This window comes from Natator depressus, chromosome 2 (assembly GCF_965152275.1).
Source record: "Natator depressus isolate rNatDep1 chromosome 2, rNatDep2.hap1, whole genome shotgun sequence".
NCBI classification, from domain to species: domain Eukaryota; kingdom Metazoa; phylum Chordata; order Testudines; family Cheloniidae; genus Natator; species Natator depressus.
Window position 1 is genome coordinate 5,275,999 of NC_134235.1, and position 18,729 is coordinate 5,294,727.

Consider the following 18,729-nt stretch of genomic DNA (forward strand, 5'->3'; position numbering starts at 1 on the left):
GTTGCTAAAATGGCTCAGAGAAGCTCCAGTTATTTACTGTTTTCTTGCATTCTGGCTGTGTTGGCCTGGCTGGCATGTCTGAGTTTCACTTCTGCTTTCCAAGAAGATAGAATTCATGCCAGAACTGTTGAAATAAATTCCTTCAACGGTTGTGACCTCCGAGGTACTACCCTCTCTTGAAATGCTTCTGCGTTTACCAGGAGTGGGGCCTGATCCAAAGGCACCGTGAAGTCAACGGGAGGAGAAGGAGGAAATGCACTCTGGGGCTGGACTCCTGACCGTAGCCTGTGCAAACGCATTGAGCCTGTAGCTTAGCATAGCTTGGAAAAGAACATCGTGGTTTTATTTCAGTTTTTACTATTACACGTAATGCTGTGAGGTTGAACTTGATATTCCTAACGATTGTCATCTTCAGTGTGCTGTAGAAAGTAGCCCCAGGTGAGTTTAGCAGCCATCCACATTGATTGCAATAAATAGGGTCATTTCATTTTCTGGGAGGGTATCTAGCTTCCTACAACTTAGGAAGGAGAATAACGTGGGGCAAAGGTGCGTATGGTCTTTTTTAGGAAGCTAGCTGGTCGCCTTAACTACAAGAAACCTAATTGGCTACTTTGATTTGTCCCTTCCCCATCACATGGAGGATGTGTCTTCCTTTTCTAAGGAAAAGGAAGAACGTCTCTGAGCAGAACGGACAAGAACAAGAGAAGAAACCAAGAGCAGAAGCTCTGAACAGCCAGTGGGAGGAAGCTCAGCGAAAGGACCAGGTAGGAGGGAACTGGCCTTTAAAGCAAGAACTGATGCGTGTTTTGTTTTTATGCGAGAAATGGGCAGCCCGAGATCGTGACCGCTTACAGCTTCTCAGCTGTGCTGCGCCTTCTGCTCTTTGTTTACTCATGTTTATAAGAGACGTGATTTCTCCCAAACTATATTTGTTGCCGTTAGACTTAAGCAAGTCACTTAGTCTCTCTGTGCCTCAGTTTCCCATCTGTCATATGGGGGTAACAGCACTGCCGTGCCTCACAGGGGCACTGTGTGGGTGGGGAGTCCAGATAGTTACCTTTGTTCTGTTTGTTTTTTCCCCGACTTAGAACAGGGTAGCGAGCATTAAACGGTGGACTCCAAAAACTCACCCTCTCAGCTGTGGGAGGGAGTGCGGCTTATTGGTTAGCGCAGGGAGACTTGGAGATAGGATCTGACTCTGACCCCAGCAGTGTGACTGTGTGAGGGTTATGGGGAGTTTGGTGTCAGCTCCCGTTGACTTCAGTGAGAGATTTGGATGCACAACGCTTCTGAAAAATGGGCCCTAACCCATTGGTGGGTCAGTTTCCCACTCTGTAAAATGTGGATACACCTTAAACCCAGCGGCGCTAGGCGTTGCATTGCTTTCTGTAGAGGGCTTTGAGATCCTCAGCATGCGAGTGTTACCCTCCGCTCAGCCTGCTGTGGCCTCCTGGTGCAAATTCGTAAATTGTAAGGGCAGAAGGGAGCTCAGTGATCAGCCGGTCTGACCTCCTGTACCACATGGGCTGTAGGATTTCCCCGAATTAATTCCTGTTTGAATGTGAGCAGATCTTTTAGAGCCACGACGAATCTTGATTAAAAAATTGCCAGTGAGGGAGAATCCACCACAGTCCTTGGTAAGTTGTTCCAGTGGCTAAGTACTTAAAAATGTGTGCCTTATTTCTAGTGTGAATTTGTCTAGCTTCAACTTCTGGACGTTGGAACTTGTTTTACCTTTGTCTGCCAGATTGAAGAGATCCTCTGTTACCGCATTTCTGTTCGCCATGTAGATCCTTATAGACTGTGAACGTGTCACCCCTTACCCTTCTCCTTGATGAGCTAAAGAGCTGGAACACCTTGTGTAGTCTGGATGGAGAATAACGCCATTCTGTTCTGGCTCTTCACAGCATCTCCTTGTGGGACAGGGGCAATGTTTAGCTCTGGACACATTTTGCCCTTCTAAACTGGGTGTTGTACCAAGTTGTTTTCATGCTCTTTTGTTCCAACATGTAGCCCCCTGCTTTAAAAGAGAAGATGAGGCCGCCAAGATCCAAGGAGAAGCCGTTGCAAGAAAACGTCATAAGCAGGTAACTTTTAATTAACTTGTCCCGACCTCCTCTGAGGGCGGGAGATGGAGCACTTAGACCAATAGAATGCTAGATTTGCTCTGAAGCTGCCTCAGTGCTCATCAGTTCTTGCCCTTGTCATATCCTCTCCACCCGCTGCAGTTCCAGTGTCCAAGGCCTAACCCAGCAGTTCTCAAACTGTGGGTCGAGACCCCAAAGTGGGTTGCAACCCCATTTTATTGGGGTCACCAGGTCTGGTGTTAGACTTGCTGGGGCCCGGGGCTGAAGCTGACGCTTAAGGGCTTCGGCTTTGGGGCTCGGGCTTTGGCTTTGCCTTCCCCCCTGCCCGGAGCAGGTGGGCTCAGGCTTCGGTCCCCCCTCTTGTGGTCATATAGTAAGTTTTGTTGTCAGAAGGGGGTTGCAGTGCAATGAAGCTTGAGGACACTGGAACCTCCAGCATTCTCCAACCCTGCAGTTCTTTCCTTGCTTTCTCTTGAGCAGAAGGCTACAAGTTGTGCTGATTTTTACGGTGGATTCCGAGATGTGAATTACTTTTCCACAAGGGGCTAGGATGGAAACTACTTCATTTCTATTTGTGATCTCCGCTGGATGTGAGCCCTCTAGCATTGGGGATGACGCCAGCTTTTTCCCTCTCATTGTTTGCGTCAAGGAGCGATCAGCTCAGCTTATCAAGCGCTGCCAGATTCAGAAAATGTCTCTTTGTTTGGCTTATAGGCGAGGTTGTTCTACTAATGAATCTGCAGGTTAGTGATGGGAGGTGGATGCTAGCACAGCTCCAGAGGGTCCTAACCTTTAATCTGGTGGATCAGCAGAAAAGATGACAGATAGTTGGGGAGTTGCCTAGGAGAATAAAAATGTCTCTTTCAATTTCTCTTCTTCATTTATTCAAATGCAAAATGGCCTGCTGGTAAAACCTGCTTTCCCGTCATTCTGTCTCTCTTTTTGCTAAGAAGCTCTCTAAAGCAAGAAGAGGCTGCTGAGAATGAAGCCTCCAGCCAAAAACTGGAAGAAAAGTCCAAAGCTCCAGAGGAGGAGAAGGCCAAGCGCAGACAGGTATGTCTCAAAGACTTTGGGAACCCCACGCCTCTTGACATCTCTTCCTGCCCTACATTTCTCTGATTCTAAGTGCAGCTCTAGGGCAACCGGCAGTATGAGATTCAGGGGAGAAGAGTGACGTTCCCAGTGCAAAGCTGGCAGCCGCTGGAGGACGTGATGTGTGTACATTGATATAAATATACAGTAAGTCCACAATACACAGCGGAATGAGTATGTTAATGAAGTGTATGGAGTTGTATCACCCGTGCTGGGATCTTGGCAGATCATAGATGCTTGGCAGGGTTAGACTGAGCCTGGTCTGTACTTGGAGGGAGACCTGCATGGAAAATATAGGAAGTGATATTAGGTGCTAGAGAGGAGAGCACTCTGGGAGGGCTTCCCCTCGCCGTCTCTTGGTTCTCGTCGCGCAGACAGAAAGCAGAAGGCCAGAGTCCAAAGGGCAGGCAATGGGGTGTCTAATCAAGTGAGCAGAGCTATAGCTCTGTACACCAGTAGAGCCTTTTCCCCACTTCCTCCTCCATATCAGGCCTAATTATACCTGTCATGCAGGCCCCTGCTCCCATCCCTGACAATTTATGGTCATGTTCTGGTTTGGAGTGTTGAGTCTGGGGGCTTCGGTCCCACCTCTTTTGTATCCCAGGCGAGGGGTAGGGAGTGAGGTTGTGTACTGGCCAAGGCCACCTTTTCTTTGGCTTTTAGTGTTTCTTATACCTCTCCCCCATCCCTCTTGCGCCTCCCAGCTGGTTGCTTGACCTTGTCTTGGGAGAGGAGTTGTACATTCAGATGTCAAACTGCAACCATATCCAGCAACACGTTAATGCTATTCCTTATCTTTCCTCATTATGCTATAAGCCCTATCTGGCTGTGGGCAGATGGACCACCCAGTGTCTTTGTTCAGACATGTTAGTAAGGATGTAAGAATATCAAAAGTCAAATGGGCAAACAAAACCCACAATTCTGTCTCAGGCTATATTCCCATCACTAACACACACTACCTTCTGCTAGTACTGCCCCATGGCCCCAGCGTAGCGATCAGTGTTCCCTCTCATTTTTGACAGGCTGTGTGTGCAAAAAATTTCTTCTGTGGAAATTTTTGTGCCCGCGGTATTTCGCCTTGTGCGCGGGGTTTAGGATCTGGGTACACGCGCACAGCTTAGCAGGAACAGTGGTAGTGATCCTCTTCTGTCGTATGGCAGTAGTGGAATGGTGAAAGCAACATGACTGCAGTTGGATTTTAAGGTCTCTGATCCAGTCCAGAGCAGGGGTGGGGGAGCCATTTGAACGGCTGCGACACCTCCAGGATGAGCATGGATTGGGCAGTCGTCTGTGATGTGCCTGACAGTTTGAACTGTGCCACAGAGCGGGTAGTGATAAGAAGAGCTGTGCTGCTGGACGTGCCATCTTGCAACTAATAGCTAAACCTAGGATCCTGACCGCTTGTGCCATGAAACTTTTCCTGCTGCATTAGAGTGCCCTCCAACACCCTACCCGCATTCCAAACTAGGGTACCTCGCGTGTTGTAAATGTGCCCTGTGCTTGCAAGAGGATGAGCTGTGCGTGGTGAGATAAACGGAGCTGCATCTGGTTCGGGGTGTGGTTCCGAAGCCAATCGGATAAAGGTTTCCTGAATCTCTGTGTCCAGTGGACACAGTGTGTTCATCTGAAAGCGTGATCGCTTGGGGCTTGTCTACCCTTAATATGCTACAGAGGCCCAGTTCAGCAACTGCAGCGTAGATAGTGCCTACGCTGATGTGAGGGGTTCTCCCATCAGCCTAGATAAGCCACCTCCCCGGGAGGCCGTAGCTAGGTTGATGGAGGAATTCTGTCTACATGGGGACTTAGGTCGGCTTAACAGTGCTGTTCAGGGGGGTGGATTTTTCGCACCCCTGACCAACGTAGTTAAACCAACCTAATCTTCTACTGCAGCCCAGGCCTTGGTCACTATTTTTAAGCAGGAGAATCCAGACGCGCTCTGGGTTACGCAAGACCTGACTTACGCAAATTCGCACTTATGGAAAAAGCTCCGTAAGCTAGAAATAGGAGCTTTTTTTTAGTTTGTTTTTGGGGGTTTTTTTTGTAATGGTCGGGTATACGTTTCCGACGTACGCAAAACTCGGGTTACGCAAGGCGTTCTGGAACGGAGTGATTGCGTAAGTCGGGGAGTGTCTGTACTAGGCTAATGCAATGTTATGATAATTTGATCTATACAGTGCCACTTGTCAAGTCACCCAGCCTTTGCCTTCCCCCCCCGTTTTTCTCCCCCTAGCGGTATGAAGATGGATACGGATAGTGTTAGTAGCTACACTCACAATTGCGTTAGTTGCTGCTTGTCGTCAGCACGGTCAACCTTGTACAGAGTACACGGTGGACGGGGCCCCTGCCCTGAGGAGCTGACAGCTACAGCTCTGATCCTGCAGTTGGATCAGTGCTGGGAGAGCATTGTGCCCATGCAGAGTCCTGTTGATGTCAGTAGGGCTTTGTGTGGAGAAGACTGGAGTCTGGTTCGTAATGGTGGTGTTTCCCACGGCAGGGCCTCGGAGGTGCAGCCCATTGCTTCAGAGACATGTGGCGCTGTCAGCTTTCTGGTGTTGCTTTTCCTTCCCTTCCTCAGTGCAATCCCAGGTTGTGGTGTTTGCAGGATTGCCACGGTACGTCAAAATGTCTAAGATCTCTCCTCAGTCAATGTGTTTGACTCGCTGTTCGCACCAGGAGCTGGGCTACAGTCTCTGAAGCATGGTAGTTCATTTTCCCCTTATGAACGTTCACCGATAACGTTATTGTATCGATGCTGTCATAAATATAAAGGGAAGGCTAATCACCTTTAAATCCCTCCTGGCCAGAGGAAAAAACCCTTTCACCTGTAAAGGGTTAAGAAGCTAAAGATAACCTCGCTGGCACCTGGCCAAAATGACCGATGAGGAGACAAGATACTTTCAAAGCTGCAGGGGGGCGGGGGGGAAACAAAGGTTCTCTCTGTCTGTGTGATGCCTTTGCCCGGACCGCAGCAGGAATGCAGGTCAGAACTCCTGTAAAGGGTTAATAAGCAATCTAGTTAGATATGCATCAGATTCTGTTTTGTTTAAATGGCTGATAAAATAAGCTGTGCTGAATGGAATGTATATTCCTGGTTTTGTGTCTTTTTGTAACTTAAGGTTTTGCTTAGAGGGATTCTCTGTGTTTTGAATCTGATTACCCTGTAAGGTATTTACCATCCTGATTTTACAGAGGTGATTTTTTTACTTCAATTAAAATTCTTCTTTTAAGAACCTGATTGCTTTTTCCTTGTTCTTAAGATCCAAGGGTTTGGGTCTGTGTTCACCTATGTAAATTGGTGAGGATTTTTATCAAGCCTTCGCCAGGAAAGGGGGTGTAGGGCTTGGGGGGATTTTGGGGGGAAAGACGTTTCCATGTGGGCTCTTTCCCTGTTATATTTGTTAGATGCTTGGTGGTGGCAGCAAAAAAGTCCAGGGGCAAAAGGTAAAATAGTTTGTACCTTGGGGAAGTTTTAACCTAAGATGGTAAAAATAAGCTTAGGGGGGTTTTCATGCAGGTCCCCACATCTGTACCCTAGAGTTCAGAGTGGGGAAGGAACCTTGACAGATGCATATCTGTGTCAGTTGCAAATATCTGTATGACCATAATGCCTAGGGTGCCCAGTCCTGGATCAGGACACCATGGTGTTAGGTGCTGTACAAACACAGGACTAAAAGACGGTCCCTGCCCCAAAGAGCAGAGATCTCAGCTGTTCATTCCTCCTGAATTTACCACCATCTGATTGTGATATTACAGACTGAGGAGTGTGAATTCAAGAGTCAGTGTGTTTGTAGGGAATGACTGATCTTGTTTGCCTACAGGTATCTTAACTAATAGGCAGAAATTAAAAATATGGCCAATGAGCAGAGCTGTTTCTAAGCAAAACCATGTTCAGAAACATCTGAGTTTGGCAGCCTGTTCAAGTCTTAAAAGAAAAACGTGGATGAGGTGAATTTTGTAATTAAAGACTTCACCTTTGGCAGGTGGTGTGTCAACGGGAGTGCTTGCATGACAGTGCCGAGGTGTGTGTTTTGCTATGGCACATTGTGCAGAAATCGGCTTGAGACAAACGAAAGACCAGTTTCTCTCATTGAAATGTTGAATGTGAAAATACAACAAAGCTTCATTTTCCCCCAGGGGATAAACATTTAGGGCCACATTCAAGCTGAGCATCATCAAGTTTTTGTATTCAAGGCCCTAGGCTGCCGTGCCCTGGCTTATGTATCTATTTGTCTTCTTTTGCATCTTCCTCCACCTCTACCTCTGTCCTCCCTAGCTCCTGCATTGACTGCGTCAATCCCTTTTCATAATCTGTTTCCAAGCTCTCACCAAAGCCACGGCTCAGTCTCCCAATCCCTGTTCCCCAGGCCACCGCCCTGCTCTCATCCAGATCCCTCCTAGAAGCTCGCTTCATCTCTGTTGCCTACAAGAAGGGTTTGCCTGCCCTTCATGGAACGTCTTAAGATGTACGTGGACCATAACTCAGTTGCTACATTATCATATTTCTGTAGCCCTGGAATGTAGCTCATTCCATTCTTGATTGTCTGTCCCTCCGACTCGTTGCATCACCTCTGACATTGGATTGTAAGTTCTTTGGGGCAGGGCCCCATGTATTTGTTCTGGAAAGCATCCAGCACACTTCCAAAGTCTGTATTAGCCAAAACAATCTACATTCCAGGCAGAAACTCCCACACACTGCAGGTGCCTCTGCCCTTTTGAAAATCAGGTCATTTATGTAGGCACCTAAATGTGGACTTTTTAGGTCCCTTTGCTTGAAAATGGCCTGCCTGAGAGTTGAATTGGGTAAACTTGGCTACAGGGTGCGGGGAGTATATTGGGTTCTGTGCCCCAGGCTTTAGCTGAGTGGCATCTCTGGTGCTGGGACCATTGTAGATAATGGTCTCCTTTTCCAGCTCAAAGAATGTGCATTGCTTGGATCCCAAGGTAATAAAATCTCTTTCAGGTGGAGACTGAGCCCATCCCAACCAAAACTCCAGCTTCAGGGCCAGCGAGCGCTCCCAGGTGAGAAATGAATGGTTCGGCATGTGGAGGGGTGGGGAATAGACCATTGCGCGAGTGGACAGGAGAGGCCACATGTGCAAACACGCTAAACTCACGGAGCAACTGTTTGCCACAGATGTGTCTACACTGCTGCTGGGAGCGCACCGCCCAGCCCGGGTAGTCAGACTCACGCTAGCTCAAGCCGAGCTAGCTCGCTAAAAATAGCAGTGTGTCGTTATGGCAGTGGCTCGGGCTAGCCACCTGAGCTCAGATCCTCCTGACTTTCCTTGAAGATTTCTTCCAGTGGTATGCAGGGAAATGCTGGTGTAGATCGGACACTGATTTAACCACCACTCAGAGCAGCGCTGGATAAAATGGTGGTAAAAATGCGACTAGCTACTAGAGCTTGCACCAGTGGTAACAAAGACGGGAGATTTGAGTGGGTGGGGAGGACTCTAGTGGAGACAAAACCTAAGTGTTGATTCCTAGAGGAACGTTGAAAGAAACTTACCCTTTGACAATATTCTGGTTTGTAACCTGGGTTTCACTTACCCAAGCTTCTGATGAGACTTAAGCTTTCCATAATCTCTGTATATTATTTCCTTTCCTATGTTTTCTGCACTGGGAGATTTTTCATATTGTTTGTGGCCTCAGATTTACCAGGGAAATGTTGGAACTTTGCTGCTCTGCAATTTTTATACAAATTGCAACTGTACTGAATTGATTTTTTTCCTCCCTATGATAAGAAACTCACACCACTCACTGTGGCATTACTCTGAGCAAAGCAGGGACCTGGCTACTAAATTATCACCTCTCCTTTACCTAGGAAAGCAGGGCTAAGACATCAATTTTCAATGTAATCTTTACATCCAGCTTGGGACCCGATCCAGCACCCACTTTAGTATCCACTTGATTTCAGTGGGCATTTGATCAAGCCCTTAATCCTTTGCTTCAGAGCAGCGAGGAGTAAATATTGAAGGGGACTGTTGATTGATTACACGTACTTAGTAATTACAGTGATGGGCTTTATAGAAAACACTAAGATAAGACAATACGCATCTGAAGTCCAATAGGTTTGTATTTTCTATACATTGCTACGTATTGAGGTTGCACTGTGATCTGAGAGGAAGGAGTTAATGTGAACTTGGCTAATTTTCACTTCCCTCATTTTAGGGTCAGTGACTTCTCCAATGCCTCTTGCTGGGAATGAGAGAGCTGCTGGAGGGGGAGTTAAACCCCTAAATGTTTGCAGGGGAGTCAAAATGATTTTCTCTACCCCAGCGTGCTCTTATTTTAAGAGGAGGTTGGGTAATGAGTCAACTCTCAGCCTCTCACGTGTTGATTTACACAGACCCCAGCTCCCTTTAGACTTAATCAGATTTTAGGAATTTGACATATTTTACGGAGTATGTCGGTTACTTGCTTAATGAGTTTAGCTGAAATTGTGTAACTCTTGGGAAAAAATCCAATACATTTCCCCTGTCTTGATCTGCAGAATATGCTGAAGACCATAAGGGAGCAGGGAACTCTGAACCCAGTGGTGGTGCTGAGGGAAAGTCAGTTGTGAATAATTTATTTATATTACCCCAGGGCCGATAGGTTCCAACTGAAATTGGGGCTCTGTTGTGCTTGGCACTGCACGCACATTTAAGAAGAGACGGTCCCTGTCCCAAAGAGCTTATAGTCTAAACAGACACGGCAAGGAAGAATTATCCTCTTTTTACATATGGAGAAATGAGAGCAGAGTGACTTCCCCAAGATCACACTGGAAGTCAGTCACAGAGCAAGAGTTTGAACCCAGCTCTCTTGAGAATCGCAATCCATTTCCTTAACCACCAGCCCATTCCTCTTCTGAGTATTAATCCTAGGTTTTACTTACTACAAGTATTTGTCGCTGTTCTGTCTGTGGTGTGGGGAGAGGCCGGGGGTTGGGAGTGGGGAGGGAAATGATGCGCAATGAATTATAGAATATCAGGGTTGGAAGGGACCTCAGGAGGTCATCTAGTCCAACCCCCTGCTCAAAGCAGGACCAATCCCCAACTAAATCATCCCAGCCAGGGCTTTGTCAAGCCTGACCTTAAAAACCTCAAAGGAAGGAGATTCCACCACCTCCCTAGGTAACGCTTTCCAGTGTTTCACCACCCTCCTAGTGAAAAAGTTTTTCCTAATATCCAATCTAAACCTCCCCCACTGCAACTTGAGACCATTGTTCCTTGTTCTGTCATCTGCCAGAGAACAGTCTAGATCCATCCCCTTTGGAACCCTCTTTCAGGTAGTTGAAAGCAGCTATCAAATCCCCCCTCATTCTTCTCTTCTGCAGACTAAACATCCCCAGTTCCCTCAGCCTCTCCTCATAACTCATGTGTTCCAGTCCCCTAATCATTTTTGTTGCCCTCCGCTGGACTCTTTCCAATTTTTCCACGTCCTTCTTGTAGTGTGAGGCCCGAAACTGGACACGGTACTCCAGATGAGGCCTCACCAATGCCTAATAGAGGGGAATGATCACGTCCCTTGATCTGCTGGCAATGTCCCTACTTATACAGCCCAAAATGCCGTTAGCCTTCTTGGCAACAAGGGCACACTGCTGACTCATATCCAGCTTCTTGTCCACTGTGACCCTTAGGTCCTTTTCAGCACTGTATCAATGGCCTTTTCCTTCCTGACCACATCAGACATTATTAGCTGGGAGCTTTCAGGGGACACTTAAAGCCCGTCTCTGGAAGCACAGACGTCACTGAAGGATGTCAGTGTGGCTTTGTCTACACTACGCAGCTTTCAGCGACACACCTGTGTCGCCACAGCTGTGCTGCTAAACGTCGTGCCGTCTAGCCGCTGTTTGTCACCACTCCTGTTGACAAAAAACTTCCACCCCCAAGGAGCGGCGTTTGTGTGGTCAGCAGGAGAGCGCTCCTGCCGACAACGCTCTGTTCACACTGGCACTTGTCGAGGCAAAACTTTTGTCTTGGGGGAGGAAACACCTCTGAAAGACAAAAGTTTTGTCGTTCAGTTGCCAGCGTAGACAAAGCCTGGGTGACTCCCAGTGCCTCCCACGCCGTGAACGGCTGTTAAATAGAAAATTAAGCCCTAAACCCGTGTTCTGGGCTCTTCAGCTCACACTCCCTGCTGCGTTTCTGGAGGAGAAAGAGAGCAGTTACCAATGTGTTGTCATCCTCCCCGCCTCTAGCTTGTCTATACGAGCTAGACCTTGGAGTTGCCAGGACCAGTTCAACAAGTTCTTTGCTGTTATCCTCCCCAAACCCAGCACGCAGGCAGAGTGAAATCCCAAACCAAACTGGATAGACCTATTGCCTTGGGTGTCAATGTTAACATGTACCAACTGGAACTTCGCTTGCGGTCTCTAAGCATTAGTCAATATACGGAGACAGCAGACACGTGACCGCCTTGCTTCCTTCGCTTGAGAGAATCAAGAGTGTCACTGATGGATTTTGTTATGATCGTCTAATTTGACCCTCTTGCATAACACAGGCAATAGAGCCTCATCCGGTGATTCCTGTAGGGGGCGGCGTTCTCCTTCTTTGTTATGGGACAATATTGAACCCAGTAACTCATGACTAACTCAATTATACCTGCTTATGTGATGCCAGTGAGCCCAATAATGCATATGACCAATTAGAGCATATCTTTTAGTAAGACGCCTAAAATCCTTTGTTCCAGGCAGAAAACATCCAGGCCAATGGGGCTTTTGTTAAGGACCGAGCATTTTCTGTTCTCCCGCAGCACACAATTATGCCAGCATGAGTAATGTCCAGCAACACTGGCTTTGTCCCTTTGAATAGCCAGCTGTAATTGAAACCCCTTGAGTGAAACTGATCTATTTTCAGAGCTGCTTCTGTATTTGTTTTTCCAAAATTTTGGTGGCATCAGGTAACCTGGCAGCACTTCACAACCCCCTTGCACCCAACCCCCTTGCATCCAACCTCCTCGCTTTGGAAAGCAGTTTGTTCCAAGACTGGAATTCTGGCCTGGGATATCTCCGCTTGTGACCCTACTTAATTTGTTTGTGGTTGCTGCAAAGGCTGCTAATATTCAGTGTGGATGTTTGTAAAGCTTTCTCCCTGCCCTCCCTGGTGAGAGTTCAGATTTAACAGATCCCACTAATCTGTATTTGACCTGTATGTGCTCTGGGAATTGATGTCAGAGAGAGAAGTGGCAGTCACTGTATCAAATAAGCAGAGGGGAACCAATCCAAAGGGAAACAGCTCCGCTAAGCACAGTTGTAAGCTCTTATCCTGTGTCCTAAGAGAAGCTAAATAATTGCTGAAGGATAATTGCATCTGAAGTTGTGCTTGCATCTCTTTCAATACTGGGGATTAAATTGCATCAAGCCTTAAGCAGCAGGGGATGGTTGTCTGCTCTCTGACATTTCAGTGAGGCACGTGCTGCAGGTTAACCTCATGCAAGAACCTTTGGCTCTTTCCAAAGTGACTAGTATTTAATTACTTGGTGCCCAGCCTGACACCTTAAAGAGGCTGATTTCCAGAGGGCAGGAGCTTGGGACATTCCAAAAACCAGTGCCCCCCGCAAATCAGTCATCACTCTTGAAATCTTCTCCCCTGCATGCAGCAGACCCTGTTGGCAGCGGGGATTCTGTGAAACTGCAATGATAAGGAATCTGAATGAAGACACTTTATTGTTTCTCTGCCGATTCCTTTTCTCATACGGTGAAGCCCTGCCGATGATTTTCTGGATGGAGAGCGGACTTTAAGAAGACTGCATTGAGATCCACAGTGCTTCTTGGCATACTGGAGTTAGTGAGGCAGGCAGACGTTGCTTGCTTTTGGGTTTGTAACTTAATTACAGACCGGTTGCTTGCCTTTAGGGCAAGGTTAGAACGAGATCAGCCCTGGGGCATGCTGGGTATATATCTGTAGTGAGATCCCATTGAGAGTTGCTGTAGGCACAGTCATGCGGGTTAAAGACCCATTGTCCGGATGGTAGCTCCCCAGTGACACCTGCAGGCCAGGAATATGGCATGCTTACTCCTTAAAGCTATATCACATCTTCTTTCCCCCCTGCCCGTTTGGGAGTGACTCCCTTTTTTTGCAGGTACGGTAGTTAACTCTAGTGACTAATGTATCTGATCTAATATTAGACTACAGACTAGGGACCGAATGGCTCGGCAGCAGTTCTGCAGAAAAGGACCTAGAGATTACAGTGGACGAGAAGTTGGATATGAGTCAACAGTGTGTCCTTGTTGCCAAGAAGGCCAGTGGCATTTTGGGATGTATAAGTAGGGGCATTGCCAGCAGATCGAGGGACGTGATCGTTCCCCTCTATTCAACATTGGTGAGGCCTCATCTGGAGTACCGTGTCCAGTTTTGGGCCCCACACTACAAGAAGGATGTGGAAAAATTGGAAAGAGTCCAGCGGAGGGCAACAAAAATGATTAGGGGACTGGAACACATGAGTTATGAGGAGAGGCTGAGGGAACTGGGGATGTTTAGTCTACGGAAGAGAAGAACGAGGGGGGATTTGATAGCTGCTTTCAAGTACCTGAAAGGGGGTTCCAAAGAGGATGGCTCTAGACTGTTCTCAGTGGTAGCAGATGACAGAACAAGGAGTAATGGTCTCAAGTTGCAGTGGGGGAGATTTAGGTTGGATATTAGGAAAAACTTTTTCACTAGGAGGATGGTGAAACACTGGAATGCGTTACCTAGGGAGGTGGTGGAATCTCCTTCCCTAGAAGTTTTTAAGGTCAGGCTTGACAAAGCCCGGGCTGGGATGATTTAGTTGGGGATCGGTCCTGCTTTGAGCAGGAGGTTGGACTAGATGACCTCCTGAGGTCCCTTCCAACCCTGATATTCTATGATTAGTCCTAACAAATCTTAAGAGCGGCCAGCTCTAGGTTAACCCTGTTCCCTCCACTTCTAACGTGCTTCCAATACCAGTTGCAGCAGTGAACCTTCGGAAGCACTCATTGCTGTAAAGTATCCCCACTCCCGCCCCAGGTGGGTAAATCAAAGCCGAGCAGGGGATTCATCTACACGACTTCCATTGACATTAACGGGCGTTGCGTGGCTCACTCCCCTGGAAAGCCACATGCCCGGAACTGTGGGGTTAGAAGGCCAGATGGCAGTGCGATGGCCCCGTCACGTTTCGGAGGAGCTGATCTGGTGTCATTCTGTGCACACCAAAAGAATGTTGATCTGTTGCTGCTTGGCCAGCTGCCCAGACCTGTGGGCCTGGATGAGTCTGTTTCCTGTCACAGGCCCTGTGTCCTACGCCATCAGGTTCTCTTGTTTTGAGTGGCTGGATCAGAGTTTGGGGGGTGAGCTGGGTCTGGAGTTTATGGCCCTTGGGTCTATCCCATTGCTGGGAGCCTCGCTGTTGGTACACCCCAGCGAGCTGGATCAGCAGACTGCTGCTGCAGCCCCTTGCTGGTTTAATCTGGTCCTTCAGTCTCCAGAGATTCCAACGGGCTTATCTCCCTTCCCATCTGTGATCACTCTGCATCCTTGGCGCAAGTGCAGCGATAGGCTCTTAGGGCAAAGCAGTCTTAGGAAAGCATTTGAGTCTATTTACTTGCCTCTAATGTAATAAGCACAGCTTTAAAAAATCACCAGCCTGCAAGCCAGAATGAAAAATAACTGCTCCCCAGCTCCCACAAACTCACCCCCGGCGGTTTCAGGAATAAGCCAGCAGTGCAAGCTTTATTAGCTGCTGTATTTAATTACAACATATTGTCAATCAACTTGACAGTGATTACACTTAATCTCTCTTGCTTCTGTTACACCTCTTTATCTTTCCTGGCTTCACTCCTTTCTTTTGTGTTATGGATAACGGTGCATCTTTCCTGCACTGTCTCGAGCGTCTGTCTCATCTCCTCTTTCTCTCTGTGTCTACACCCTCCATCTCTCATGCCATGGTGATCTAATAGATGAGCACTGGACTGGGACTCAGGAGAACTGGACTCTGTTCCTGGGTCTGCCACTGATTTTCTGAGTGACCTTGGGCAAGTCACTTCCCCTCTCTGTGCGTGTTTTCTCGCCAGCCCTTTGTCTATTTAGACTGTGAGCTCTTAGGCCAGGGACTGCCTCTTACTAGTGTGAATACAGTATCGAGCACTGCGGGGCCCCAGTCTCAGCTGGGTTTCTAGCCAATGCCATAATACAAGTAAATTATATTTCTCTTTTCTAATTGCACACATCAGTCTGTCCCACCCCCACTTCCCTCTGTAGCTGCCGTAAGCAAATCCATTCTCATAAGGTGAGATTCAACAGTGCAGGTATGCAGTTTTTGTCCAGCCCTTTAAAAACAGAGACACAGGTAGTGGGTCTGCACCAGCGCTGAAGCTGCAGCGTGAAGCCGTGAGATTGTGGCATATAGTCTCTTGCTGCGTTGAAAAGGGGTTAGCCCTCCACTTGTTGCTTTGGCAAGGGATCAGTTTATAACGCATCCTGATTGAGATTCAAATTGGCCACGCCGACTCTTTGTTTCAGAGTCCTTGAGACGGCTGCCGACAGTCCGGACTGCAACAGCCAGGAAGCTTCTCATCCGGGGGAGCAGGAGGGTGAAGAGGGCCAGCCCAGGGAGGGGAGCACTGAAAGGTTTATACGCTGCAGGGTTTGTAGCATTTGGAGCAGCATGTTAATTTTCATTGAGGGCATTGTCTTGCCCTTGCTCTCAATTTGCATCAGGGTTGTCTTGCAACCTCAGCTGGCTACGGAGATAGGAGGATTTTACGTGAGTCTTGGGTTTAAGATTCATACCCTGTCATTTCAACTCCTATTAGAAGTGTGGGGGAGGAATCGGTGTTCTTCAGACATCTCTAATCCAGGTGACCAGTGCTTGGTCCCAGCCACATCCGCCCCTGCACCTGCAGCTTGATTCCACGTCTCGCTGGTCCACTTTGTAGCAGTGCGACAGCCTCGTTGAAATGGCTGGGAAGGCCCAGGATGGTCCCTGTGTGGACGAAGCCACCTGCATGTCTTTCTCAGTGAGCTTGTAGCGTCAGGGTGGAAGCAGAGTGCTGGGCTGCAGTGGGGAAGCTTGTGTTGCTGTTGAGTGGAGAAACCAGAGGACTCTAGTCTCCAAGCGGACTTTGTCTGCTTTGCACCAGCTTGCAGAACCTCTTACTGAGGTTCTCGCTGCACTTCTCCCCACACCCGTTCCTCTACCCACTCCCTGCTCATGGCCCCACGCGGCCCTGAGACCATCTCACCAACTTCTTCCTAGCCCTGGCTGAGGTGGCCGTGAGGCAGTTCAGGACGATGCTAGATGGGAGATTCTCTGACTGTGGGGCCTCTTTCTCATCTCTGGTCCTTGGGCAGCGTCCAGTGACTCCTTCTCGGAGCTGTGGGCACTGTCTGGGATTCTCTGCTCAGTGTCACCACCTGAATCCCTTGTTTTCATCCTGTGACCTGCACCCCTGTCCCTTTGGTTCATGTTTTTGTCCTCCGCACTCGGTTGCTGTCTGGGTTCTGTGGCTCCTCCCTCACCTGACGGGGGCAGAGTCTCCATTGCTTTGATGGGCTCTGCTCACCGATCCCAGCCATCAGATAGGTTGCCCGTCACCCCCTTTGAAGCACCGGAAGCAAAGCTCCATGGAAGGGGAGGGCAGCTGGCACCCAGATCATGGCCCCGCCTGTGCCCTGCCCCACCCCCACTCAGCCTCTTCCCCGAGGCCATGTCCTCACTCTGCCCCACCCCCACCCCGCCGCTTCCCCACCCGCCGCTTGTTCCTCTCTGCCCCCTCCGCCCCGTTGCTCGCCTAAGGCAGGAAAAAGTGATGGGGCCATGGCGCCACATTCCGCCCCTGCACCCCCGTTCCGGGAAGGGGGCAGGGAGAAGCAGGGTGGGCCTCGGGGGAAGAGATAGGGTTGCCATTTTGGGTTGGACCTGGAGGTTTCATCACCTGACATAATCTTTAATTGAAGATTAACCGTCAATTCCTAGAGACTCCAGGACAAGCCTGGAGGGTTGGCGACCTGAGGAAGAGGTGGAGATGAGCGAGTGGGGTCTTGGGGAGGGGGCAGGAAGAGAGGGAGCGGGGGCGGGGCCACGGTTCAGGCGCTGGTGGGCCTCCCCACTTCTAGGTTGCTGCTGGCGCTCCCCAAACGGAGGACTCCCACGCTGTCTGGGAGCATGTTCAAAGGCCCAGCTAAATAGGGCCGGTCATCACACAGGCTGGTGTGTTTAAAGGGAATGTGGTGGTTGTCTGAGGAGAGCTAGGCAGGATCTGGCGCTGATCCTTGTCGTGCACATTGATAAGTAATAAAAGGTGCTGTTTGTTCTAGACCAGAGCACGCCCCGAAGAAAGTGAGAACTGGCCCTGAAGGGAAACTCCTGGTGACAGACGACAGAGACCTGGTAAGAAGCATCCTGAAGTACCTGGAGCTGCTGTAGCCTCTGTAAATGATTCAGTGTTTAAATGGTTGTGAGAGGAGATGCCTGGGCACTTCAGTTTCTAAGAGTTATGTGTTCCTGGAAGGTGAACTCGTTATAAGGCAGTTATGGCCTATCCAGCAAGTCTTGATGGATTGGAAAAAATGGGCCAGACTTTCAGCTGGTATAAATCCATGTAGCTCTACTGTTATCGGTGAAGCTGTACTGATCTACCTTAGCTCCGGAGCGAGCCTTGTATTGGTACAGTCCCCTTTGACTCTCACCATAAATTCAAGGACTTGAAGGGACCATCTAGTCTGACCTCCTGCACATCGCAGACCACAGAACCTCACCTGCCCACTCCTGTAATAGGCCTATAACCTCTGGCTGAGTTACTGACACCCTCAATTCTTGGTTTAAAGACTTTGTTACAGAGAATCTGCCAGTCACTCTATTTCAAACCAGCACGTGACCCGTGCCCTGTCCCCTTTCTCAGCCTCTCCACTGACTTCCTTCTGTGCATCACACAACTTCTCGCCCTCATCGCCAAGGCCAAATGTAATCCCATCCCTTTCTGCTTACCTAGCTTAGTTTCTAACCACTTCATCTGCCACTGATGCCACCCTGCCTGCCCCATTCATCCATTTCTCCCACAAGCATCTCTGTCTCATTTTTCATGCCACCCCTGTGCCTGGGACCCCCAGGCCATTCTGCTGTGACACCCACAATGAGCGAGTCAGTTACACGGAATCATGGAAATGTAGGGTTGGAAAGGACCTCCAGAGGTCATCTAGTTTGGCCCCCTGTGCTGAGGCAGAACCAATTATAAATAGACCATCACTGATGGGTGTTTGTCCAACTTGTTCTTAGAAACCTCCAGCGATGGGGATTCCGCAGCCGCCCTTGGAAACCTAGTCCAGAGCTTAACTCCCTTTATAGTTCAAAAGTTTTTCCTAATATCTAACCTAAACCTCCCTTGCTGCAGATTAAGCCTGTTAACTTCTTGTTCTATCTGCTGTGGTCATGGAGAACAATTGATCCCTATCCTCCTTTTAACAGCCCTTAACGTATTTGAAGACTGTTATCAGGTGCCCCCTTCATCTTCTTTTCTCAAGCCTAAACATGCCCAGTTTTATTCAGCTTTTCTCATTGGTCAGATTTTTCTAAACCTTTTTATCATTTTTGTTGCTGTCCTGTGGACTCTCTC

The 18,729-nt window shown here is 48.6% G+C and overlaps 1 protein-coding gene across 1 annotated transcript in view; it reads left to right on the forward strand.

Moving 5' to 3' along the window:
- The window catches only part of TOP1MT (DNA topoisomerase I mitochondrial), a 53,840-nt gene that overhangs the window by 5,336 nt on the left and 29,775 nt on the right, over window positions 1–18,729 (forward strand). The window contains exons 3-8 of the mRNA XM_074943744.1: window positions 662–764; window positions 2,014–2,087; window positions 3,038–3,140; window positions 8,140–8,198; window positions 15,638–15,745; window positions 17,435–17,507. Coding sequence (XP_074799845.1) covers window positions 662–764; window positions 2,014–2,087; window positions 3,038–3,140; window positions 8,140–8,198; window positions 15,638–15,745; window positions 17,435–17,507 — 520 coding nt within the window. The remainder of the gene's footprint in view (window positions 1–661; window positions 765–2,013; window positions 2,088–3,037; window positions 3,141–8,139; window positions 8,199–15,637; window positions 15,746–17,434; window positions 17,508–18,729) is intronic.